Genomic DNA, 26,230 nt, shown 5'->3' on the forward strand with positions numbered 1-26,230 from the left:
AGCGGGGCCCACGCCCCGCGCGGAGCAAAGTCCCACGCGCCGGCGCAGAGCCTCTTCTGCCTAGGCCGCCGGCGAGAGCGCTCCTGACGTGGCGGGAGCGGCTGCCAGCCGTTCCTAAGGGCTGTGACGGGTGAGGCGACAAGCGCTGGCCCGCGACAGAGGTGTAAACGCGGGGCGTGCGAACTTGGTCAAGGCAGGGTAGAACGGCCCCCCCCGGCCCTCCGTGCTGCAACTGGGGCCGGCGGAAGTCTCCAGGGTACGGAGCGTATCCGCGGTGGGCCGGGGTGCTCGGCTACTGAGGGAGGGGGAACGGCAGCTCGAAGCGCTGTAAGGCGGTATCACCGTGGGAAGAATGGTGGTACCGGGGCTGGGTGCTGGCCTGCAGGCCTGCTCCTGGGCTGTGGGAGTTTCCTGGAAGCCTGGGGCGGAGGGGAAGCGGCAGTCAGTCTCTTTCGGTGCCCTGGGCCGGGTACAGGCAGGGCAGGAAGAGTATGGGAGGCTCGGGAGCGTCTGTGGGGAGCTCGTCCGTCCCCACTGCATGGAGCTGCGCTCTGAAGTTGTCTTTTTAAGGCTGATTTGTTGCTCCTGTATTAAACAATTTCCCTACCTACCATTCAGATCTCTTTTTAATTCTAATAATACGGTATAGTAATACGTGCTCTCAATCCCAAAGGTGTTTTAAATGTTATAAAACAATATTTTTGTTTTGGTTGTTTGTTTGTTTGTTTTTTTTTTTGTTTGTTTGTTTGTTTGGTTTTTTTGGGGGGGGGCGGGGCCATGGAGGGAGCCAGAGGTGGTTTATTTCCTACAGTTCAAGCTCAGAGAGCACGCTTCCGAGTACTGTGACTTGCAAACAGCTCTAAACTTCATGCCCTGTGACAGATTATATTTTAAACAATGCCTTTTACGCGCGTGTGTGTGACTATGTAAGTATCTCTAATGTTTAAATAGTCGTATTTTGACAAGTGGCAAAATGGTGGCAGAAAGAAGCACTACGTTTTTGTCTCAAATTGTGCTAAACCTAACCCACCAAGGCTCTGATCTATTTTGAGCAGCATGGTGGAAGAATTAGACTTAAAAATTCCACTATCTCCTTCTACTTGGTTGATTAGAACATGAGGTTGTGTACTCTTTGAAACTGGATATTCATATTACTTGAATCCTGTTCAAACCTTTAAAGATGAAATTATGGCTTTCCTTTTACCTAGATGCAGTGTTTAATTCATCTTCTGTATTTTTCTATTAACTGAAGTCTGGGGCTTTATGGATGACATGGAATCATTACAACAGATTTCTAAGTTAGGTTTGCAATCCCATTTTTTAAATGAGAAAGTTCATTTTCCCATTTAAAGTGAAGTAGATAATAATTTTTAAAAAATTACAAGTAAAACAGGATAGTGAAATTGCTGATGAAATAGTGATGAAATTGTGACGGTAATCAACTATAAAAAGAAATATGCTCTCAGTCCTTGTGATTTTAAAATATATCTTGAAGATGGTTTACTGTACAACAGATGACATATTTCTGGAAAGGTAAAAATAGCTAAAGTTTGAGAAGTCAGCTCAGTTTGAGAAAATATGAAAGTGGTGCTCTGTAATATAGAAAACATTTCCACAGTGTTTTATGAAAGTATTATGACACTTAACAAAAGTTCATATCACTAGAAAACGTAGTAAACACTGCAGGAAACACTTTTTGGGGTGTATTTCTGTAACTAAAGGGCAAAATGTTATATTTGAGGATATTTAGAAGTAAGTAGTCCTCTTTGGTTTTGTTTTTTCCCTAGAACTCTTTTGCTTCTGCTTGTTTTAAAACACAAAATGTCTGAAATTAAGCAGAGGAAAAAAAGTATTTCTTCATCCAAGACAAATGAAGGGTCACAAAAGGTTGAGATGCAAACTAACTGTGGGAAGCTGGTAAGTCCCAGGACCAGCAATAATTGGAGTTCTTGTTGGATGGACTCACGGACAAGCTTGAGCATGATTTCCTTTGCTGTCTGCCTGGTGCTGACCTGGTAGGTAACCTTTCTAAACTGGATTTTAATGTTTTCTTTTGTATTCCATACTGTTAAATCATGGGCAATACGATTAGTTACATTTCTTAAAGTCAGAAAGATCAAGGAGAGAATGGCAGTATTCCCAAGTGTGGAAGCATCAGTGTACAGTAAGAAAGTATAGAAGCTCGATCTGTTCCATCGTGTTGAAAGTTTAAAAGTTGCCTTGCTCATGAATTGTAAATACCTGCTTTGGAGACTACATCTAACTGTGAAGAGCAACTTAATCTGACAAGAAGTACAACAAAGCTCATTTGGCAGGTAATAAATAATTCAGCAGTAGAAGTGAAGTAGGGTTTTATATAAATAATTTGCTCAGCAGCATGGTAAATTGTTCATCAGGTGGAGTCTTCAAATAAACGTCAAATATCTTTATAAAGGATGTTTTAGAAGATTTTTTAGCAGCATCAGTACCTTAGTTCCATCAGAAACTAAGCTTCATACAGAAATGATGAAATTCTCAGAACTCTAGTGCAAGAAATTAGTCCCAATTATTACACTTTATCCTAATTTTCAGATTGACATCTAAAATTTGTTCTTATTTTATTTTCTGCTTATATCCGGTTTGCGTGCATCTAACTATCTATCATTAGCATTTTAGCTTTTGCTAACTCAATCTGTATAGAGTATTTTAGATCTTTTGAAACTTCTAATTGCTATTCAGTATACTAATAAATATCAACTTATGAAAGCACAAGTATTTTAAATAAACTCTTAATATACGCTACTTCTGTAATTCTGTTTACTATTTATTTACTTGCACTTTGCAGGTTCCTGTTTCAGCAGTCAGGTCAATTTGCTGGTATGGAAAAAAAGTATAATTTCTTACAGCAAGAAGCTGCAAAATTCCTGGATGTGGAAAATAAAGTTAACTTAATTTCTGAAAAGGTAAGCATTAACATCTTAATTGGATAACCTCTGGTGATTATATGCCATTGTTTTACTTTTTTTGTCATTTAGGTAAACTTAAATGACTGTCTTTAAATAAATTTTCATAATGTATTCTACTTATCTGTGAATAGGCCTTAGAGAATATTTCATGTGACTAAATGTATCAATCCATACCATTGTTCAAGTATGTGAATATAGTGGTTGTATCACAGTATTATTTTTTAGACGCTATTTTCAAAAACTTCATTTATGCACATACTTCATTCTACCAGTACTGTTCTGTGTATAATTCTAAGATACATAGTTTTGAAGAAAATGTATAGGAATTTTTATGTAGTATACCTTCATAGTAACATGAAGACATAATGAAGTGATAGAAATAATTTGTATTTCTATTTTCTTATCTGCTTATGACATTAGCAAGTGGAAAACTTGGGCTGGCTCCTGAATTATTTTGCAGATAATGATGGGAGAACAGCATGACTTATGCCACTGAAGTTGTTTTAGTACTGACCTTGTAGGGATGTCATTTATACATGATGTGATCTGGTTATTTATATACTATACTTCACATTGCAAGATGTTGCGTGGGATTTACATAATGTGATATATTTTACAAAACAATAACAGAAAAAAAACCCATGGAAAATAAGGGATTGACAGCAAAGAAAATGGTGTGTATTTTATAGAAATTCAACAACAAACATACACTTTTCTGTAACTTCTTCATGCAAGGTTAATCAATATTTTAAAGTTGAAGCATGAAAACAAATCACATAGCTTTGTAACAAGTAACGTGGCTTCTAAGGATCTTTATTCTCTGTTAAATGCAAATGGTTTTCTCTCCTACTTTCATGAAGTAGACATGGACATTGTTTTCTGTTACAAATGCAGCTTGAGTCTTCTGAAAGTATACTACGAGCAGCTGCCTTGCCTGTCTCTGTGATGACTGAGTTTGAGCAGGAAGTATCTTCTCTTCATAACATCATAAATGATATTCAGAACAATGAGCAGACTCTCTCTCTCAAGCTGCAGAACATTAATGAGAAGTTCCAAAATGTTACAAATTTCTGGAGAAGAAGCTTGAATGAAATGAACACTAACACCAGTGGCTTAAAATCAGAAGTGAAATCCATACATACAGGAGTTACTTCCCAAATTAATGAAGTCGACCAAAGAATTAAATCCCTTTCAGAAAGAGTAAGAGATTTGGAAGACAGTACAGCCAGAAATATGAAAACACTAAAAAGGCAAGAAGATGATGAATTCTCTAGAGTTGAGCAAAAGTTGGACTCGCACGCAGAGGCAGTTGAAAAGCTAGAACAACAACAGAATAGTCTGGCAGCCAAGGGCAGAGACCTGCATCAGAAACTTGCAAACTATGAACCTAAAATAGAGGAGTGCAAGACCCATTTGCCAGGAATTGAAAATGCTATTCACTCTATTCTTAGATTATCAAGTGAATTGTTAAGTATGGAGAAAAAGATACAGGACTTGAAAACACAGCTATATACTGTGGAAAACGATATGTTGAAATCCATTTCTGATACAGTGGCCATGCAAAAGGTTCTTGAAGGCATACAGTACAATAGCAGCATATTGAAGATGCAGGGCAAAATACTGGTTTTAGAAGAAGTCATGCATGACATGAAAGTATCTTCAAAAGAAATAACTTTGGAAAGCTGTAACTTAGAAAGTGACCAGAATGGGGATAAGTGAATTGGGACTTACGGCTTTCATTGCTGAAAGAGCACTTTATAATAAATAATCTGACTCCAACATATGTTAAGGATAGCTGAAATATTGTCATTAATTTAAATAGGCATTAGATTAGATTGAAAGGCAAACTTTTTATAAAGAGGCTAAAGAGAAAAATATTTTTTTAAGGAGGAAGGAGTATCATCTTAAGGATTTTAGCTTATTTATTAAAAGTTCATTTTTATTAGAAAGGAATTAGAAGCAAAATATTTAGCAATAAAGAGGGAGAAAGAAGTCAAAACTGAAGACATTAGATTGCAATTCACACGCAGTTTTCACTGCTTTTTTTTTTATATTGTTACTTTTTTGTATTATATTCCATGGACAGTTGTATTACCATGAACAATTATGTTCTTATTTCTAGTCAGATATACATGAACTTTGCTTTTAATGTATTATATGCCATAATGGTTTTGTGCTTACTATACAGACTTCTCAATGTCAGAATTGTGACTGGGATCTACATATTTTATTATGTGGAGAAATGCACCAAGTACATTTCTAACAGCTGCAGCTTAGATACAACAGCGTGACAGAAAGCGAGTACCCCTTACGGAGAAATTTGTCTTGTACTGGTATTTATAAACACAAGGTTACATAGCAGCTGATGTTATTATTCATTTCTTTCACCCTGTTCAAATACCCTCCTCAGACCTCATTCCCATCTGTTTCAGACTTCCTGAAATCACTGGCATAGTTTTGTTCTGCCACTGAAGTCGTTGGACTGCATGTAAACTGAAGTTCTTGTTTACAGATCTTCCTGTTACGTGGTTCTTCAAGCATTTAATTCGAAAGTTTCGTGTGATCAGTCACTGAGTTTGTTGGGTTTTTTTGCTTGTTTGTTTGGTATTTGTGAGTTAGATTGGTTTTTCTGGTGCTGTTAGAAACAAGTTTTAACTTTTGCAGAATGTTCTCTGTTAGACATTATGTGACATGTCTGGTATTGCTTTGCATTTCAAAGGGGAAAAAAAACCTCAACAGTGTCACTGGCAATGGTTCCCGAAGTTTGGTGAACCAAGGGCTGCAGGAGCAGTTAATGAAAGCCATGGAGTTATGTATTTGGGGGCTGGCAGTACCTAATTTATCCATAGATCTATTACATGTACTTACAGAGGACACAATGCTACCTAATGTGCATGATAGCTGTTCACTGAAACTTGGATCTCAAGACCACCTTAAACTTGTGTCTACAGCTGTCTGACTTGATAATTTCTTACTTCTGAACTCAGGAATGCAGATTGCTCAGTAGACAGTATGAACCCACAATATTTGACTTAATTAGGCTAAAGTTAAATTATTCTGTGCTTTGTACATCCATCTATCTAGAACAATTGAAATCTTCACTACAGTTAATGTTGCCCACTCCAGAGACTATTAAGCCAGCACTTCTCAATGTTATAAACTCTTATCAGTTTCACATACTTATTACTTATGTACAGATTTGTATGTGTTTACGGTCATATTCAAATAAAATATATTGCAGTTAATCACCCTGTCCTTGTGCATAATCTAATTCAGAATAAATTGTTTCTTTTCCAAATTCTACAGACTTATTGGGGATTGAACAGGAGTGTGTCACTCAGGTATTTTCCTTTCTTCCTCTCAAATTTGAAACCCAAGCACCAATTGTTAAAAAAAAAAAAAATCACAAATAAATGAAGTAGCAAATGCCGCTAAAAATCCAACTGTAGCATGAGTATCCCCTCATTATCACAGCTTTTATGGAGGGTTTGTCTATGAAGTATTTTTGTGTCTTATTTTAGAAAAAAGAGAACCATGCCTAATTCCTTCAGCTTTCCCTTCTGTGACCACCATATTAAAATACATATAATGATGACCAAAATAAAACCACATCAATTAATTACGGTCCATGATTTTTGGATAAAAGAATTTTAAAGTAGTCATCTTTCTAAAATGTTCCTAAACTGTCTATGTGTGCCTTTCTAGATCACAGCTGTCACAGGCTTAATACAAAAGATTTCCATAAGATTGCATTTGATGATCTGTGGTTTCAGAGGTCATGCTGGAAAGTCCTATAGTGCCTTCCTCTAATGGCTGTTGTAATAGAAAAAGTAGTAACATCTGCATTTGTTATGTATACTGAAAAAAAACAACTTTTTTTGTGTTGCAACGTAAGTTTCTTTCCCACAGACAGGGTTTGCATTCAGTTTCAATATCAGATTAGTAAGATACTGTATTAAATACAGCTTCAATTTTGATGTATGTTAAACTATAAATCTTGTAAAATATTTTTTTTGTATTCCTTTAGTATGAAAAGACTTGGAACCTAATGGAACACCTGGGAGATCTTCAAGTAATTTCTCACATTAAACATCTGCAGGAAGATATCTATACAATGAAAATGTGGTCTAACAGCATAATTAAAAAACAAGAAGAACTGCAGAAGAATTTAACAGCCCTTTTTCATGCCATTTCAAGTGTTGAACAGAATGCAGCTTCTGTAAAAAAAAACCTAACTTTGACCATTGTGGCGGTAAAAACTGACATAAGGCGCATTTCAGGCCTAGTTTCAGATACAACTGCACTGACAGAATCTTTGCAAACACTAGAAGATAAAGTAGAAAAAGGTGAAAAGAAAACAGTGAAGAACATAGGTGACCTGCTTAGCAGTAGCATCGACCGAAGTACAAGACTACAAAGCTTGGCATCCAGTAACGCAAGAAAAATTGAGCAAATTCAGACAGCACTGTCTGAGTTAAGGAGTGATTTTAACAAGCATTCAGATAGACTTCTGAATCTTGAAGGTGACAGAGCAAAAGTTCTGAAGACAGTTACTTTTGCAAATGATTTAAAACCCAAGATGTACAAACTTAAAAAGGATTTTCCCATCTTGGAGCAGTTCATAAATGACCTAACGCTGAGAATAGGAAGATTAGTGGAGGATGTATTAAGGCGGGAGAAGGAAATTGCTTTACTGAATGAGAAATTGGCCAATCTAACAAGAGTTCAAACAGAGATCAAAGTTATAAAAGATGAAATAACCAAGATTTCAGACATGAATTGATCACTGTGAAATGCAGCTGCCTAAAGAATAGCAGTCTGAGGAGTGTTAGCTCCATCATGTGTAGTACTCAGAAAGAAGGCGGCGTTTAAAGGCTTCCTTTAGAAGAGTACCAAAACTGAACTAGAGATTTGTCCTCTTCTCTGAAAAGGACAGTCATACTGATTTCAAAGGATAAGCTATAATGTGACCAAAAAACCATTTTCTCTGTACATGTATTTGTCTTTCTGAAGGGTGTCAGGTGCTACATTTAATAAAATGCTTGTTTTGTACAATAAAATAGTGTAAAAGCATAAAATCTTGTTCTTAAAGAGCTTTCTTTCATGAAGAAGGCAGGACCCAAACCCCACAAATCTTCAGCTTTCTTTTATTGCTCCAAAGGAAGGAATAAAAACGTGGTTTCCATATGGAGTTAGAGTTAGCCAAACTGCAGTAGCAATTTAAAAGTTGTCCTCTGTTATGCCTTTAAAATGCGAGTTTATGGGGAGGATGCTTTGAAAGTCCTACTAATGGCTTTTTCCCACTGTTAAGGATTCTGTTCAGGAATCCTAATAATGACTCACTGTTTCTTAGCCTGTGAAGTACTATAGCGAGCAGCAGAATTAACAAAGAGAAGCTACTTGGGTCCCAAAAGGTTAGACTGATTTGAGTCACAGGCAGTGTTCCTGTGGTAAAGAGCAAGAGTTTAAGAGATCTGAGACATTTGAAAATGCGGTAGGCTGTAGACTGAAGTAATGAGATAATGGGAATGGATTTAGCAGAGAAAAGGGAGAAAGGTGGATTGAACAGGAATAAAAGTAATTATAACAAACAATTAGGAGAGGTACAGCAATTCAGAAAATCCCTATAAATTATATCAGTAAGTACAAGCATACAGTACAGCTTTCGTAACTTCTCACCAGTTGGTCATACCTGAGCATCGTGCAGCTACTAGACTCCTAATTGTACAGAAGCTACAACCATTCCTCTTCCTCACTACTATTCTGAGAAGGCAGGTGATTAGTAATTTCCCATAATCTGCACAGGTATTACAAAACTCCATTTGCCCTTCAAGCACACACCTCCACTGTACTAAAAAATAAGTTTTAGAGTAGCTTTGTAATTATACAGATCTATGGCAGAAAAGATGAGGCAGAGAGTTAAGTATTTTACATTTAAAGCAGGCTGCTCACCTTGCCTCCTTGGTTTAGTATTCTCAGTGGTGGGGAAGAGTATCAGCTCAGTAAAGCTGCAACCCCTTACTCAGTTCATTTCTAGGGGCGCAATTTTATTAAGTGATTAATAAAATACGATTTTATTAAGTGATTAAGACATTCAGGCAATAATGGAAATTACAGCTATGTCACTTAAAACGTTTCATCCCATGCAGCTGAACTTGTGATACTCAGGACATGTTTTGCTTTTGACTTGGTATGCAGGTATAGAACTGGCCAATAACAGCCTTGCCAGCAACTCACAAGGGGAACAAACAAAACAACCACCCCAGCAACAGCAATTAAGTGATCAGTGCTGAAAAAGGACATGAGCAAAGTAATCCAAACACATTCAAATCTACTTTTAAACACCAGAACATCAGCTTAGCCAAGAAGTTTCTGCTAGCAACATCCTCCTCCTCCCACATCACTCAGTTACAGAAATCATATTCTGTAACAAGGCCATGTAGCTACTAAACTTAGCTACTCAAGGTACTCATATTTGCTATAAAAAAAGCAGGATGTTTATTGTTTTCACTGTGAACTGCATCATTTCTGTGTAGAAATGTAAGTGAATTACAACTATTTGTATTATTACAGCCTGTTTTAAAATGATATGCAACAAACATTTCAGCAGGTATCAGCACATTTGATCTGTAATACAACCTGATACAGACACGGGATGGAGTTGTTACTCCAAATTTATAGAGTGTGCTTTAAACCAGAAAGCTGATCTCAGCTCCAGTAAATAGCAAGAAATTATGTTTTGATGTTTTCTCCTTCATGAAACAATATACACAAGCAGCACATATATAAGCCATGTTTTACAAAGCACTTTGGGGTGTAGTGACTAGTCTGGAGTTTCCGAAAATCAAAATGGAGTGCTCCTCAATACAGAACTTCCCGTACAATATCCATCAAAAGCACCGCCGCTCCCCCACCCCACCTGCTCAACTTTCAGAAGACACACCACCCATTTTGTATAAAGCAGTTATAAAGTTGACCTTTTAAATTCATTTTAACACTGTAGTTTTCCCACTGAAGCTTATTTAAAATACCGGTGGGGTTGACCCTCTAAGTTGGTAAAAAAACATATGTTAAACCCCTTTATCTGAAGCATCCAAACAAGCCCATGGCTGAACATTAATAAAGTCAACAGCTGCAAGGAAATTTTTCCCTCTTGTGTTTTACATGAAACCCAACATTAAAAGTAGCACTATTTTCCTTTCTCAGTTACAAAAGGGGAACAGCCAGCTGCCCCTTGTAGTCTTATCTCAGATTTACCTTGATAAAATTATCTGAGCATCTTTGAAGAGATAGTTTCAGGTCTGTCTTCAAGCAACAAGTAAATGGATTTCAGATTCTCCAATTACTTCATATTTACTGCACATTACTGTATTTAAAATGGCTGCACAAGAGACCCAATTCTAGAGAAAAACTACACAATTTTGCTCCAGAATGACAAGTTTTGAGACATGTAGATTATCATTGAATTACCTGACAATCAGACAACCGCAACTGCATGAGCCAAGTTCATCTCACTTCTCTGCCAGCCTTAAAATTTGACAAAAGTACTTCACTTTCCTAGGATTAGAAGAAACTTGAGATGTTTTCCAGAAAAAAAAAAAAAAAAAAAAAAAAAAAAAAAAAAGAAGCCTCCCAGGATAAAATGTGTTTTTAAAGAAACTCTGATATTCATTACACAAAAGCAATACTGTTTTTTCTACCAAGTTGAACTACATACAAAAGTTAACTTCAAAAGCTGATTTAATACCAATGGGCTTGACTGATACAAGGTCCAGTCATAGTTAACACTCTTCTCCAAGGAAGCTTTTATGTAACAAATTATTAAATGCTCCTAACTTCAAAGCTTCCCACTCTCAATGGGGCTATGAGATGTACATACTTGTATCATGAAATACATTTAATTCAGCACCAAAGTTCTTGTACAAATGGTTAATTTAGATTTACAGGATTTGACTTTGCTGTTTAATACAGTTAGATACCAACCACTCTAATAATGTGTCTAGTGTTATGGTGACAAGGAAATAGAACAGTTTTAGGCTTTTTTTCAATATTTTGAAAGGCAGCAATTCAAAATAAGGCTCAACTTGCTTGTTTAGCATTAACCATCCAAAATCTTGGAAGTTGGAAGGTTTTCCCAGAGGATAAGAAGCTCAACACTAGGTAAAACAGTAGCAGGAACACCAGACTCCAGCTAGATGCAATGGTCAGTACTTATGCTACTCCAGTGTCACCTGCTTTAATTGCTCTTTTGACTCTGAAAGACACAAGAAGCAGCAGCAGTGCAACACACCTGAATACCAAGTTCAGTATCATCAGCTCACATGCTGAAAGGCAGCATATCCAAACAGTTTTGCACAAAAGACACTTGAGCTCCAGCTCTAAGCAAACATAGTAGTGCTGGTTATGGTGAACCCTTTATATACTATTAGGCATTTCCTGGATTTTTCCCAATGTGATTATCAACTCTGTGTTTTTGAATAGCCACAAGGCAGAAGGCAGCATGCTCACCTTTCTGTAAAATACTGGCAAAAAATTCACTGCCTTAACAGAACACTGCATGAGTGCTCCCTCTTCATGCCTAGGAGCCTAGATTTCCTCGTTAAAGCTAAAAAAAAAAAAAATTGGTATGGCTTCTTGCACTGCATTAGAGCATTGTTCAAACAAAACTTCACATTAGAGATAAACTAATTGAGGGGGAAAAAATATATTAAAAAAATGTATCAAACTCCAGGAGTACCAAGTGTAAGGAAAAGCTGGCAAGGTAGTGTAGAATTTGACAAAGCAGCAAGTAATTTTCCTGTAAAGCTGTAGTAAGCTTTTAGTGGTCAGGCATCTTTGAGAGTCTTTATTAACATCAGCTTTTCTTTTATTACAAGGTAGCAGCTACAGTTTAATTCCACAGTACACCCAAAAGCACTGAGTTCTTTGGTATGGTTCAAAGCCAACAGAAGCAGAAATTAAAGTTAGCCTAGGTTAGTTATATCAGGATGACCACCCCAAAGCAGAAACAGCTCTATTACGTACAAGGTTCCTTTTATCTCTATGGAGAACACCCATACCATGACCAGGAGGCCGTGTCAGACTCAGTCGCATCTCAACCATTCAGCTATTCTACAGCAGCAGCTCATTACAGGCAAATCCAATGTTAGACTCAAAGTGCATAGAACTGCAGTTAAGTTTCTGCTGTTCTGCAAGGATAGGTTCTTGGCACTTCTCTAGAAATAGTGAAAGCCTATTTCTGTTGAAATTGTTTCACAATTCGCTAGTTCTTGAAGTGCAGATTACTATCTTTATTATTATTTTGGAGGGATGAGGTGGGAAGGAGTATTTGAGGTATTTGCTGCTATGAAATGGAGATTACAGATGCAGTAGTAAAGAGACACTAAGCACTCTCTTTCTCATTTATTTCAGGCAATGACAGTGGTAGAATGTAAACCCTCATGTGGGATGAGGGCACAGCCAATAATAATATCATATAGAGTTTGTTTTCTACATAATCAAATATATAAAAGTTTCATGAAACTCATCACTGGGAGGGCCAGTACAGTCAGTCCATGAGTTGTCTATTCGGTTAGACCAAGCTTCTTCTTCAGAGATTCTGGCATTTCTGGTGGAGGTGGACGAGGAAGCCTGAAATAAACCTTCACAGAATCATAGATGAACCACTGTAGTGCAGTCAGGGTACCAATCATAATGATACGGGCAAAAAGACCCTTCCATACACCTGCAAAGTAAAACAAAAAGCATGAGAGGTGAAAGATGACAGGAAAAAAAAGAAATCCCCCCCAAAACACAAGATGCCACAAACACTTGATCCAAAATACAAGAAAGGAAGGATGTACCTTTAAATCCAAGCCTCTGAAGAACCTGTGAAGCAGAACTGCCCTTTTCTTTGTTCAACACAGACACTACAGAGTCAGCAGGATGGGACACAATAGCACAGAACACACCAGCTGAAAGAATAATTTGACATTAGCTCTGTGGTATTTTACTTGTATCATAACTGTGTACATGAAGTACAACTACCTGAAACACCTTCTAATAAATTGCTAATAAATTGCACAGAAGTTATGTCAAGCCTCTTAGTATCCTAAAACTGCAATTTCTAAACTTGGACATTAATATTGGTAATATATAGGAACAATTAAAAGAGTATTGTCTTACTACAGACCCATTTGCCCCTTATAGATTAGTGTCTTTTTTCCCCCTGCACGTTTAAAGTTGTATGTAATTTCTCTCATTCTAGTCACATCTATTTGATATTCTGAAAAGGGACAAACTTACAGAATTGCAGTAGCCCATTAATGAAGTGTAAGACTTAAAAGATTCCTTACCAATATAGCCTGCCACAAATGTGACTACCAATTGTTCTCCTTTTGTACATTCATTTCGTGGCTTGGGAACGACATACTTGTAGAGAGCTTCAACAGTACGTTCAAAGCAGGCAAATTTCATCATTGTGTATGGAATCTGTCTCATCCATAATGGAGCAACACCTTTATAGAAACTTAACCAGAGAAGAGCCAAACTCAGTTTGATTTTCTCCAGCACTTCAGGTACATTTCTAACTTGGTGTCTGTGTTAGCTTACTGTTGCTATCAAGAATGTAACTTCTAAATACTAACACTGTAAGGCTTAAGTGTATCAATACATAAAGAATAGAAATTTAAGTTTTATTAATTCAAGAGTACTAACTTACAACAGCAACATGAATTACAATTTACCTGATCCCTACGCTACACGGCTGTTTCTGTAGTCACTTCAGATCCCAAAACATTGCACTAATGCAGTACTGATACTACAAGTGCAGTAAGGCTTATGTCTGCATACCAGCAAAGTCCCGATAGCAATAAATGGCTTGTATATTTACAGCCACTTCTATCAGAACAGAAAGCTAACATGCAGTTATATTACTCTTACATGCCAATGACTCAAGCATCTTTGACTGTACAACCAAAAAGTTGCTGAGTATCTCTGACTGGGACTGCTAGAAACTGAAGTTATCCAGCAGAACTCAGCACAAAGATACTCACAAAGATGGATCTAAGGAGCATGTGGAATTAACAGTCAGTATTATACGCTAAAGCCACAATTAGTTTTAGCAACAGTTCTTCATTAAGAAAAAAATACTCACCATCAAAATCCTGAATAAAAAATAAAAATTAAGATCAAGAGATACTTACGCCCAGATGCCTTCTTCTCCAAACATTTTAGGTACAGCCTCCCGCAGAGTGTTAGCATATCCAGGCTGTGTCTGAATTCGAACTTTAGCAGCCTCCATTGGAGCCAGAGCAATGTCAGCAAAAAATTCTGCACTGGCAGATGCAGCTAAATATAGTGAAGTACGCCACAAGTATGCATTTTCCTGAAGTGAATTTAAACACAGTTTCATTAATGAATCATGCTTTTGTGAATACTCTGCGTTACTAATACTACAATAAACATGCTCTCGTGTAAAACACTTAAGGCTTACCTCTCCCAGCATGTTGCCGTACAGGATTTTGAAAACTTCATAGAAACCAAATTTACAAAGCCCCTGCATGGAATATCCAATAAAGGTTGGAGCCCAACCCTTAGCCAAGCCACGAACACCATCTTCCTTGACTGTCACTGAAAATCCATTGAAGATACTCTTGTATTTTTGTGGGTCAACCTAAACAGAATAGGCAGTTAATTGCTTGATATAGCTTACTATTTCCCTCTCAGCCCCCCACCATCTGAAACATAAAATTCTTAAAATTCCTCATACAGCTGGCTTCCTAAGGTCCCTGGATAAATGATGTGCTCACAAGGTTACACTAATGCAACTGTAATGGTTATTTGCTAGTCTCAAACCCTTACTGTAACAGCCAGTATGTTCCTCAATAACTGGGAACAAACGAACCATGTGAATTTTGCTTTACATTTATTCTCCAAATCAACAACATGACTTTCTGTAACAAAAAGACTTACTGAAATCACTATTCTAACCCTGTCAGTAGTACAGTCATATAATTCTGTTTAGATCAGATTCTTTCAAAATTTTATAGCTTCTGTCAGCAATCTCAATCACTTTACACACCTATCAACACCCAGGTGTTGCCACAAACCAAGCCTGACAATTCACCTGATTCTTAATCAGAAAAGGTTAGTATGATCCCTCTACCCAGTTGAATACAGACAGATAGAGCAAAGCATATCAAAGAGTACTCAAGAACTTCTATACTTGCACTTTGACTTCAAAGTAAAGGGTACATACAAATTGTTTTCTGCACACAAAACTTTTGAGTGAGATTTCATTAATAACTCATTAGAAATTTTAAAAAGGACCAATCTGAATAAGTATGTCATTCTGACAAATTTTAAGTCTCATCACAATGTTAATTTTCATATTTGACATCATCTAATGTTTCTTCAGAGAATAAGGAAGGTATCAAATAAGAAGTCAACTAACGATTTCAGAAAGAGCTATGGAACATGCATGCCAACCTGTAGCAACTGTTATTCTGTCTTGCAGTCTGCCAAGAACCTACTTGAGACATAGTACACCTAAACATCCAGGATTTCATAATATTGGGTATTTAATTGGGTACTGTAAAATGAGACTACGTTTGTGTCATAATCATGCTTAATTATCATCTACGTAAAAAAACGTAAGAGCAGGCAAAGGGTTTCTGCCTGGAGCATCCAGGAAGGATCAGTAACCTGCTCTGTATTGGATCTGTATAGAGATACATGCTGACAGATTTTACAATGTAACACCAGGAATCCACACCTTCCTCTAAGTGCTGGAGAAGAAAGGGGAAGTGTCACTTCCCTTGCCATGTAGAGAAGCCCAGGACTAGCAGCCCAAACTGAGCACATCAACCACACAGCTGAAGCCTAGAAAGCATGAGGCCTCGCTTCCAGTTGTATATGCAGCACTGTGTCTCTCTCAAGACTTCTGCCCGTTAACCCAATCTGAAGTCAGATTAACAACTGTCTGAGATGCTATATCCTCCCTACCCCTGATCAATCAATCTCCCCAGGAAACTCAACCTTACACATGGGTAGTCAAGGTACCAATCTTGTATTCTGAAATCCATAACAAGGAAAGAGTGCACTTAAGCTACATTTTCAATAATAAAACACATACAGAGCTACAACTACAGCTATTCCCCACTAGCAGAAACAGGGAATTCCTACAGTTAACCTGGTCTTGATGCAAATTTTGTAGAAAGCAGCATGTTGCCCTCAATTGAGGTACCCTGTTTTACAGAATTACTAGTTTGAGACCAGAACTCCAGGTGTTCTCAAGTATGTGAAAAAGGTTCTCTTACAAAGAATGCTAAATAAAGGCCTTCCGGAATAACACAATTTTAAAGAAGACCACACGCAGTATTCCTAATGTCACTAATAGGTCTCGTTAAATTCATTGTTTCCTCTTAATCTGAGGAGTTCTACCATTACAAAATTGCCACTTTAATAGTCAGAGTCAGCCTATGCAAAAGGGAAGTCATTAACTACTGTATTTCCAGAAATTCAGAAGTTTGCTTTAATTTGTTTCATTCTTGAAGCACGGATTTGCCTGAATAAATCCAGTAGCATGTTTCTATCCATGGCTGTTCAACTAGATGATTTTACTGTGGAAACTGGTATTGCAAATTAAGTGTGATGTGATGATACTCAATTCTATCAAGAACCACTTCAAGAGTAGCCACAAGCACTGATGGCTTTACCAATACCATATCAAGTTTTTCTCATTCTATTCAAAGTGGCATCATAAAGTATCCAATCCATAAGCCATGCATTGATATCCACAATGTTAATGGCTCAAATTATACATGCATGTCACTTCAAGCTAAAAACCCACAGATCTTCAGAACAGCAAAGATACTATTTTCTTTCTCTAACAGCACATAGTGCTAGAGAGCCTACCAACCAGCAAAGAGTAACATCATGGTAGGTGTCTTTGAGCAAAGTCAGTCAAATGTGCTTTCAATGCAGTCAAAAATAATTCACTCAGATTACCTTAAACGCCTCTGCTTCTCTTGAAAGCGGTACTTTGCTAGGCTCACAACGGCAGAGTTAATAAAACACCATTCATGTTTACTCACTTTCTACCCTCCAGAAAAATTTAGTGTCCCTATTGTAAACTCTTAATGTGCTGGATACAGAAAGAAAAAGCTTACGAAATGTTTAAGTTAATACAAACCTGCATACGACATTTCACTAAATCCAGAGGTACAACAGCAGTGTGCGTCAGGCCACAACTTAGGATCCCACCAACACCACAGAGAGCATAAAACTTGAGCGAGCCATATTCACAACTGTATTCTGCAGCAAAAAAATAAAAGACACACCATGCTTTTGCATAAACTCCATGCACTGTTAGACAATGATGTCCAGGGGATTACTTATGCCTTCAGTTCATTAGTAGATTAAATATACCACACTAAACACACTTTGTCAATGCTACTGCATACCGACATGCAGCACAAACCTGCATTCTGCATTTAACCAGGTCTAGAGGAACCAGTGCTGTATGTGTTGTTCCACAGCTAATAATCCCACCAAGGCCACAAAGCAAAAAGAATCTGTTCGAGCCATATGCACAGCTGTATTCTAGTTAATTGAAAAAAAAAAAAAAATTATATATATAGGATCAATCATAAATGGTAACAGAGCTCAGAAAAGAAATAAAATTGACTAAGTGCTACCTTCTTAAAATTATTACACTGAAATAATCTCCCATGCTGTATTATTCAACTGTAGTGTTGTAATCAAAAATAATTCCCTTGCTTTGAATTAACACCTCTTGGACTGACAAGATTTGGTTCTAAACCTTTGAGTTTGTTCCTTAAAAATTAAATTAAAAATTAAAAAATAAATAAATTAAAAATTAAATAAATAAATAAATAAAACTATGGAAGAAACAGTCAAGTTTTAGCACTCAGCACACTTAAACCACAGAAATGAATCTCAGAAGATGCTAACAGAAATCATGACTCAGAGCTGCAATGTCCAACATTTTCTTACATCAAGGAATTAAGCAAGAATAGTATTTCTCTAGTATTAATGTTTCTTTGGTTAAATATTCTATGAGAGTACAACTTCTGTATTTAAGTAGAAACCATACAGATCTACAAGATCAGCACTGGATTTTTTTTTTATGCAGATACATTTTCAGGTATTTTTCAGATTCTTTATACAGATTTTATTTCTTTTCAGTCTAAAACAGAATCTCGGATTTATACAGCTTCTGTTTAGTGAAACTGCATTTCATTATCACATTCAATGCCTACAAACAAGGTTCATGAAAGAATCTTCCTCATCACATTTAATCAAGGATATTTCATTTGCACTGCTCCATACAGTACTACATATAAAACCATCCAGTCTTAACAAGTTATTATTTTTCATGAATTCCAATGAGGCAAAGTTACTCGAACTAGAAAAGAAAAGGATCAGTTTCCCTCTTCCATTTTTGAAGAAGCTACAGAGGGTATGATTAGGGGCAACCAAGAAATTCACAGGGTTTTTTTTTTTTGTAATTTTTACAATTAACAGTATGAAATAAGCATGAGGTACAACACCATTCTGCTATTATACTTAGCATTTTAAATACATAAGCAAAATCAATATACTGAATAAGCATATAGAAAACAATACATCACGTAGAAAATATTCCCCAGAGTAGAAACAGACAATCTAGGTTCTTTTGCTGTTAAATCTAGTGGTGTTACTTCAATATAATGGAACAGACATTAGTGTTATAGCAACTTAATAAGAACTATCCTCACAGAAACACTAATGAAAATCAAAAGTCAGAAAAACCTTATCTTATTCAGAGCTTCTGAAAACTTCTTTGGGCTTTTTTTAGCTTCTGTAACAAATTCCTTTGTGAACATCAACAAAAATTTACAACTACATTCAACAGCATCAACAGAGCACCAGTTAACACTAGCAGGCTTTTCCAGCTTCTAGCTTTGCTTGAGGGAAGGGAACTTCCTCCCTCAACTACTGCAGGCTTTGTATTGCCTGTTACATTCATATTTCTCACCTTACTCTTCATAATTAATCAACAAGGCAATAAAAGTGTCACTTTTTTCTCTACTTTAAAATAACAAATACTGAAACACAGACACCATATTAAGCCTATATTTGAAGAATGAAATCAGTTAACATGCATAACCTATGAATACTTTTTTTTAATTGAGATACTGCTCAAGACTGTAAATATGCTGGCCCAGGACTCACACATGCCTCTAAAATAGGTTGGTTATGCTAGCAGACTTGCAGGCAGCAGTAATATTCTGCTTACAATTTGCTAGTATGATTCGTTAAACACAAACATGGTTTTCTATGAAAGTGTAATCAGAGAACAGACTCCTGAGTCTGTATTTCAGGGCAGTTCTGTCTAGCTGAATCTTCTGGCCTGCTGCATAACAGTACTGCAGCAGTTACCATGATGCCCAGATACCAGAAGTGCTCATTCACATTCCCTTTTTCACAACAATTTACAGTTACAAGTGATACTCCTCAGCTGACAGACAACTGTAGAAGTCACAAAAGACTAGAGCTTTATGTACCTGCTTTATTACAGTGCTGTTATTCAGACTGACCTGCTGGCCAGGTGCTCAAAAACAAGTAATTAGAAAAAGCAAGCCAGTATTGATTAGGCTTCAGCTCTTTACAGGTACCTAAGTTTGTAATGGTATAGCAATATTAGGGAAAGAAAGCCATACTACGTACCAGGCTTTCTATTTTAAAAGAATCAAATTTCCTAAAGACTATTACATGAAAAGGAAACTGCATAAACATGTAGTACAAAGGGCAAGAAAATTATTCCAACATACCTAGAAGCTGACTTAAGACAAACACCCTGATGCTACTCAAACATAAACATATAGCCCAAAAACTTGTCTACCCATTAAGACAGCTACATCATAATTATTTGATTTCTCTGGTTCTGATCTGACACATTAATAAGGGCAAATTCCAAGAGTTGATCATAAAACACTTTGTCTCTGAACTATGCTACAGTTAATGCTCTGAGCTGAACTCAAAAGACCTTGTGGTTTGTACTGACTTTGCATGACCTTGTGTAAGCTCAGATATCTTCTGAAATGTGTGAACCTCCAACACAAAGGCCAGAGAACCAACTGGTCCATGAAAGAATGAACACAACAGAAAAAAACTATAAAGAATAAGAAACTCTGGTCACCTTTGACAGCACATGCTTTCAAACAGGATGAAGATTAAGCTTGACGCTTTCAAGAAATAAGTGCACCACTGAATATATTCAGCATATCAAAGAGCAATTTATGGCTTTAGCTAACAAGCAACAAGATTACTATGCTGAAAGCCAGAAGTACTTTCTTGAAAACCTAATAAAATCCAACACGTTCTATCTCTCTTTCACGTATCACATGAATGTTCATGCAAGAGCATTAACATACTTCAGTAACCACAGTACTTCAGATGAGTTTTTAATTAAAAGTAGAGGAATGCTTTCAAGTTATCAATAGCTTAAAATAATTAGAATTTTAACATCTACCTCTACTATTAGTAGTATCATCAAGGTTTGACCTTTGGAAGTCAAAAACGCAGTAAGGAAACACTTGCACTTAAAAAAATCTAAAATGTACCACTGTATCTTAAGACAGCAGAGCCATGTGGTGCATGCCCCACAACTACAAAGGGCACCTCTAATGTGTCTGGATGTTCAGATGTCCAGCTCTGAATAAACATGGAGAAAAATAAAAGGTACAGAGAAAAAAAAAAAAAGGTAAAAACCCCCAAAAAAGTCTTTTAAATCCATCCAGAGTCACACACATGCTGCTCTTCTCCACGAAATAAAGAAGTGTAGGCCTGAAGTCCCAGCCCTCGAGGCTGCAGGCCCAGAAGAGCCAGCAAACGCACTCTTGCCCCCGAAACAGGCTCCATCAGCGATCTCTCTCATTATTTCAAACCAGCACCTTCTACTGTCCTTCCCCGGTAACGTCGGACTCCCGCTGCCACTTAGCACAGACCGCACGGGGAGCGGAAGCTGCTACCAGCGCCTCTCCAGCCCGTGCCCTTCCTCGTCCTCCAAAAGAGCGCGTAGGCCCAGCGCCCGCTACAGAACCCCTCCTCCTCGGCCCGGCCGAGTCCCGTAAGCGCTAACCCTCCTTCCGCCACCCCGGCCACCGCAAGCCCGCGAGAGCGGAGATCGGGCTGGCACGGGAGCCTTCCCCGCCCGGTGGCCTCGCCACGACCTCCATCCTTCCCGCCCGCTCTCACCTTCACCGGCGGATGCGGCCGCCAAACTCCGCCGCGTGGTGGGCGCCTCGGTGGGCTCCGCTCGCTTTCTCATCCCATCCTGGACAGGCTGGAAATGCGGCGTGTAGAAGGGGTTGAGCCGGGCGAGCGGCGCGATGGAGGAGAACATGGCGACCTGAAGCGGGCGAAAAGAGCAGAGCTGCGTGGGACTGCGGGGCCCGCCACGGGCCCGGACGGCTAGCCCCACACCCAAGACGCAGCCCGTCGCCCCAGGGCGAACAGCGGGCCCCGGCGAGCGGGCAGCCCCACGCTGTCCTGACTCACCTCCTAAGATGGCGGCAGCTCGCGCAGAGGCTGACCACGGGCCCGGCTCCGTCACTTTGTCCTTCGCCGGCGCAAGGGGCGGAGTCACAACCCAAAAAGCTGCAGAGCGATTGGCGGAAACGCGCTGCAACCGGCACTACCGCGCACGCGCAGCCGCGACCAACCCATCGCCGTTGCCCCGTCCCCGCGCCCCTCACGGCTGCGCTCCGCGCCGGCGAAGGTGAGGGGTCGGGTCAACCCTTATCCCGGGGCTACTGGGCTGCACCCCGCGGAGCTCCTGGGGACAAGGCACTGGCTGCGCCCCACAGCTGCCGGTCGGTTCACGAGCCGGTCAGCTGCCCCGTGCCCTTGCCTAGGTCAGGCGAGCTCCTCAGCTGCGACAGGCCTGAGGAAGGCTGTGACTTGTTGGGTAGCCCAGGAGGGAAGTATTGGTGCACCCTCTCCCTGTTAAACCCTGTGCCTGGACTTCTGAGCCTTCCTTCGTACTGCCCGTATCTGGGCGCTTTCCAGCCAGTCCGCAGAGCTACAGCCCAGGGCAATGTCAAACCGGAGACACTCCCACACTCCTGCTCCAACCTTGTGTATGTGCCTGCTGCCTGCTTCTAGCACCAGCCAGCTGTTCTTGGTTCACAGTGGAGGCGACAATCGCACTCAGAGTTTAAGATGAGTTTAAAGGAGTCCAGTTCTGTTTACTCACAGCTAGTGATACTTCCGGGTAAAGCTGCAAGAAGCAACTCGTTCAACAAAAGCTGCACCCTTCTGGTCAGGCCCCTGCTGCAGCACCATGCCAGATCCAGCACAGGCAGGTGAAAGGCCACCAAACACTCTGCCCACAGCCTCTACAACTGCATTTTTCTCCTTCCAACGGCAAGCCTGCAAGCTAGCAAGGGCCTGCACTACAACAGCTACAGCTGCTGCCAGAATAATTGTGAGATACTGTTTTGTTACAAGTGGAATGTTACTTAACAGAACATCTATGCTTAGCCTTAACTACCTTAAACTACACTTTCTCTGAACAGTGTGAACTCATTTTAGTGGATTTACAGTCCAAACCAGTGCAACACAGTTCAGCTCTCTGGTTATTGAGGGATAAGAACTCCCAAGTTCTCACTATCTCACTCATACCCCTTCCATTACAGTGCTTCCATTAACACAAGCACAGCAGACAGCACAGCAGGAGGAACACACTGAACATCCCAGCTATTGCTTCTGGGCAGGGACCTATACTGACAGCACACCTGCAGGAACACCCCTTTGGCAACTCAGCAGCTCCTATTGAACCAAACTTCCCTGGAGGATGAGCAGTTACAGCAGTGTGAGGACTTGGCTCTAATTGCCAAAAGTTGATTCAGGAAGTCATACACAGGCAAAAATGACACATGCTTCCTAGCATTTTCGTAAGTCCAGGTTGGTTAAATCCCTCTTGAGTAAACCTTGACTCCAACTGCCAAGTAGGAAAAGGCCAGCTGAACTTGATTCTTTCATTTAGCAATCATCTGAGAGCCTGAAGTGCTGCTCACTTCCCTGCCACTGGCAGCAATGGAGACAGGCCAGAATTGTTCATTTTGCTACTACTGTTCTGCTCTACTCACCTGCATTTAAACAATTGTTGGTGGCAATGTTTTCTAAAAGCCAAATTTCACAAACCAAAGTACATTTAAATGATTGAAATTCTTGCAGAACATAGAGAAAACCCCTGTTCCAATTATGAAGGATGAACATCTAATGGCAATTTTTATGCACAACTAGTACTGACACTTGATAGTCTGCAGAACAATCAGTTTCTTTGGGTTTAGCTGCCAATTAACTTTTAACAGCCATACTGTCAACAAGTACTGTTAAACAGCAGTCTAACATAGCCCTGTGAAAATACCAGGATAATGTGTTTCTGCTGAATGCATATCATTTCCCATCTGTGAAAGAATAAAATAGCAACAGCATGCAATTCAAACTATCTAGATTAATCTGATTTTCTGACACATATCAAAAGTAGTAATAGATGAAGACTTGAAAGACATTACCTTTCAGCGTCCACCTCTGTCAGATTCACAGCAAAAAGAGCTATTGTAAATAAAATTAGTCTTTGGTTAAAAAAAATTATGTTTCAAATTTGGGGAATTTAGGAAAATGAGAGTTTGGCAACTCTGAAGTTAAGTTAGTTACATCTATCCTTCTGTTACTAACAGCCACCACACACCCCCTCCATTTCCCCCCTCCCCAAGCATCACACAATCAACCAGCTGCAGACTAGCTTCTGTCCTGCAAGTAACTCCTCATAGTTCTAACATTTTGGTGAAGCCTGCAAGTAAAATAAAAGCACTTGTAAACTTGTTCTCCAGATGACATACTGCTTTTAAAATTACACAATGAGATGGCGAAACAGCCAACCACACCTTTGATAATCAAGTTAGCACAAGTAGCATCTGTGCCTGTCATACACATGTATTTTACTTACTCTATCAACACCAGAACTACTAGACCATGATTCTAAACAATCAGTAACAGATCAATTTAAGCTGTAAGTTTCACAGCCAATGGGAAGCCTTAACACTGCAGCATCTCCTTCAACAGGATACAAACTAGCTAGGTTGAACAAGCCACATCATCTGAATGCAGGAACTAACAAAATCTCTAAATGCCCTAAGAGTCCTCCCCTCATCTGATGATCTTCTTTAATCTAAATTCTCCCCAATGTACCAATGCCGACAAAGAATTTCAAGGTGAGGTGGGACAGAGAATCTGAGGAATTACTTTTCAATATGAAATAATACATAGTACTTAGAGGCATATATGCCCCCTTAGGACTACTTTACAAGTTAAATTAACTTGTAGACCCTATGTTGTATGAACACATACATGTATATATACATCTGTCATAGCTTGCAGTTGCACTGGTGCAAAGCAGCCTGGTATACTCCCTAATGAAAAAAGCTTAAGACATAGGAAAAGTTTTAAATGAAGACAGGTAGACTTACTAAACATACAATAAAATCTATATTAACAGACAATAAAGGATGTGTTGGAATGTCTAAGTCTGTAAACACAAGATTTAAAATTATACATCACAATCCATCCCCATATATATTTTGATCAGTCAGATAAAGGTTTTGATTTAAAAAAAAAAAAAAAAAAGCTTATCAGCCCAATATGCAACTTCAAAGCAAGCCAAAAATATACTATGCATAAGACATGCCACCACAACTTTACAAGCTTTATTCGTAATTATACTTTTCTGCTAAACAGTCTCTTTTTGGAGCTTGTATTAATTAAAGGCATTCTTTTGGTACTCAGCTTTACTTTAACTCTGCACAAACCAGCTAATGCCCTTTAAAAAAAACAAAAAAACCCCAAAAAACCAACCAACCAACCAAACAAACAAAAAAAACCACCAAAAAAAAAAAACACCACCCCAGAACCACTAACCCACAACAAACAAACAGCATTTTGTCCACAGAACCATCTGAGAAGGTAATTAATAGGAACTGCAGCTTTCAGTACCATGAAGGGTTTTCCTAAGTTGTGCCACAAGAAACAAACTGAAACATACATAGATCAAGTCTATGAGGGACCTGAAAACTTCTGTAGGGCAGTACTGAACATGGTGCTAGAAAGTCTACTTGGAGAACAAAGAGTTCCTTCACACTGTTTCCTACTTAAATAAAATCAGTTTCAAAACACACTATGTCTTGTCTCAGACAGTAGGTAAGCTCTCACAGCCTCACCATGGATCAGGTGCCACAGTAAGTCTCAACACTGCAAGTGACACCCCCTAGCCATTCACAGTGTGATACCAGACTCCAAACTGGGCACATGCTACAAGATTAATGCACAATTTAAAGGGAAAAGCATGAGCTCTGTGTTAGCTGTAACTCAGACAAGCAAATATGTGTTTTCAGCACAGTATTCTAAGCACTATGACCAATCATGAGAATAAAACTCACCAAAACCCCCAATATTGTCATTCCTATTAACTTACATAGCCATTTTTCCAGTCTTTTTTGTAGCTCTTGCATTAAAAAGGACTTAAGCAACTTTTACCACATCAGAACTCAACTAATTTTTGCAGCTGGAATTTGGATACTAATACCAGTCTGTAACATGGCTCTACTCTGTGATTGGTTGTGAAAGTTTAACCTGTCTCTGTCTAGAAGCCAAGATAAACTAATGGAACAAAAGTCAGATTATTAAAAAAAGAAAAAAAAAAAAAAGGAACACCAGTTACCATTGTTTTTACACTTTGATACAAAGACTACAGTATACTTCCGTGTAACTTACTTAGTAGTATTTAGGCAGCTTTATGCACATGCAACTATTCAGCTAGTAGCATTACTATTACATGTGTTTTTGTTATAAACTACATCAATAGCTTTAGTAATGCTAGTAAATTTGTACTTGGGCTGGCAGAGGAAGGAAGAGAGGGAATAAATAAGGAAGAGATTATTTTCTCAGAGCTATCTCACACCATTAAATGCCTCAAGTACAAGAAGCTTCTAACGTCTTCCAGCTACAACTGAGCTACATGTAAGTTACTTTGAGAACTTATATAGAAAAGTCTTTACCTTCTGTGAAGTAACACTGAAGTTGAGAGGATTCTCCAAAACAGTGCATAAATGAAAGAATGACGACATTTGATTGCATTGCAGTTCAGTTTGGGGTGTGTTTGGGTTTGGTTTTTTTTTTTTTTTTATGATGCTAACAGTATCCCTGAAGGAGGTCAACTGAAATTATTTCATGTAACT

At 38.7% G+C, this 26,230-nt stretch overlaps 3 protein-coding genes across 11 annotated transcripts in view; 1 reads left to right on the forward strand and 2 right to left on the reverse strand.

Annotated features, from left to right (window-relative positions):
- Positions 1–7: 7 nt before the first annotated feature.
- Positions 8–12,208, forward strand: IKBIP (IKBKB interacting protein). Of its 5 annotated transcripts, none has more exons than XM_080617961.1 (5): positions 78–130; positions 784–926; positions 1,788–2,015; positions 2,825–2,942; positions 3,840–6,984. In XM_080617961.1, exons 2-5 carry the CDS (start codon positions 898–900, stop codon positions 4,662–4,664), a joined length of 1,200 nt encoding a protein of 399 aa, XP_080474087.1. In that variant the 5' UTR covers positions 78–130; positions 784–897; the 3' UTR covers positions 4,665–6,984. The 5 variants fall into 5 exon arrangements, with proteins under 5 accessions (XP_080474089.1, XP_080474087.1, XP_080474088.1 ...); XM_080617964.1 differs by lacking the exon at positions 78–130 and adding an exon at positions 152–256 and having other exon boundaries at positions 6,973–12,208; XM_080617960.1 differs by lacking the exon at positions 78–130 and adding an exon at positions 152–256.
- Positions 12,209–12,332: 124 nt separating this feature from the next.
- Positions 12,333–21,628, reverse strand: SLC25A3 (solute carrier family 25 member 3). 3 transcript variants are annotated; one of them, XM_080618014.1, is made up of 8 exons: positions 21,492–21,628; positions 21,189–21,342; positions 17,119–17,240; positions 14,419–14,598; positions 14,129–14,310; positions 13,280–13,452; positions 12,788–12,898; positions 12,333–12,669 (listed from the first exon to the last, which is right to left on the reverse strand). In XM_080618014.1, the coding sequence occupies exons 2-8, from the start codon at positions 21,334–21,336 to the stop codon at positions 12,509–12,511; spliced, it is 1,077 nt and encodes a 358-aa protein (XP_080474140.1). In that variant the 5' UTR covers positions 21,337–21,342; positions 21,492–21,628; the 3' UTR covers positions 12,333–12,508. The 3 variants fall into 3 exon arrangements, with proteins under 3 accessions (XP_080474140.1, XP_080474142.1, XP_080474141.1); XM_080618016.1 differs by lacking the exon at positions 21,492–21,628 and adding an exon at positions 17,407–17,528 and having other exon boundaries at positions 21,189–21,328; XM_080618015.1 differs by lacking the exon at positions 21,492–21,628 and having other exon boundaries at positions 21,189–21,485.
- Positions 21,566–26,230, reverse strand: part of TMPO (thymopoietin) — a 31,944-nt gene continuing 27,279 nt past the window's right edge. Inside the window, exons 12-14 of one of the 3 annotated variants that reach the window (XR_013956869.1) lie at positions 26,051–26,228; positions 23,513–23,552; positions 21,566–21,590 (exon numbers count right to left, since the gene is read on the reverse strand). The gene's annotated coding sequence lies outside the window, so the exon portion shown is untranslated. Of the gene's footprint in view, positions 21,591–21,637; positions 23,553–23,773; positions 26,229–26,230 lie in introns of those variants that run through there. The other 2 variants (XR_013956870.1, XR_013956871.1) reach the window with 2 other exon arrangements.

This window comes from Psittacula echo (assembly GCF_963264785.1).
Source record: "Psittacula echo genome assembly, chromosome: 1".
NCBI lineage: Eukaryota > Metazoa > Chordata > Aves > Psittaciformes > Psittacidae > Psittacula > Psittacula echo.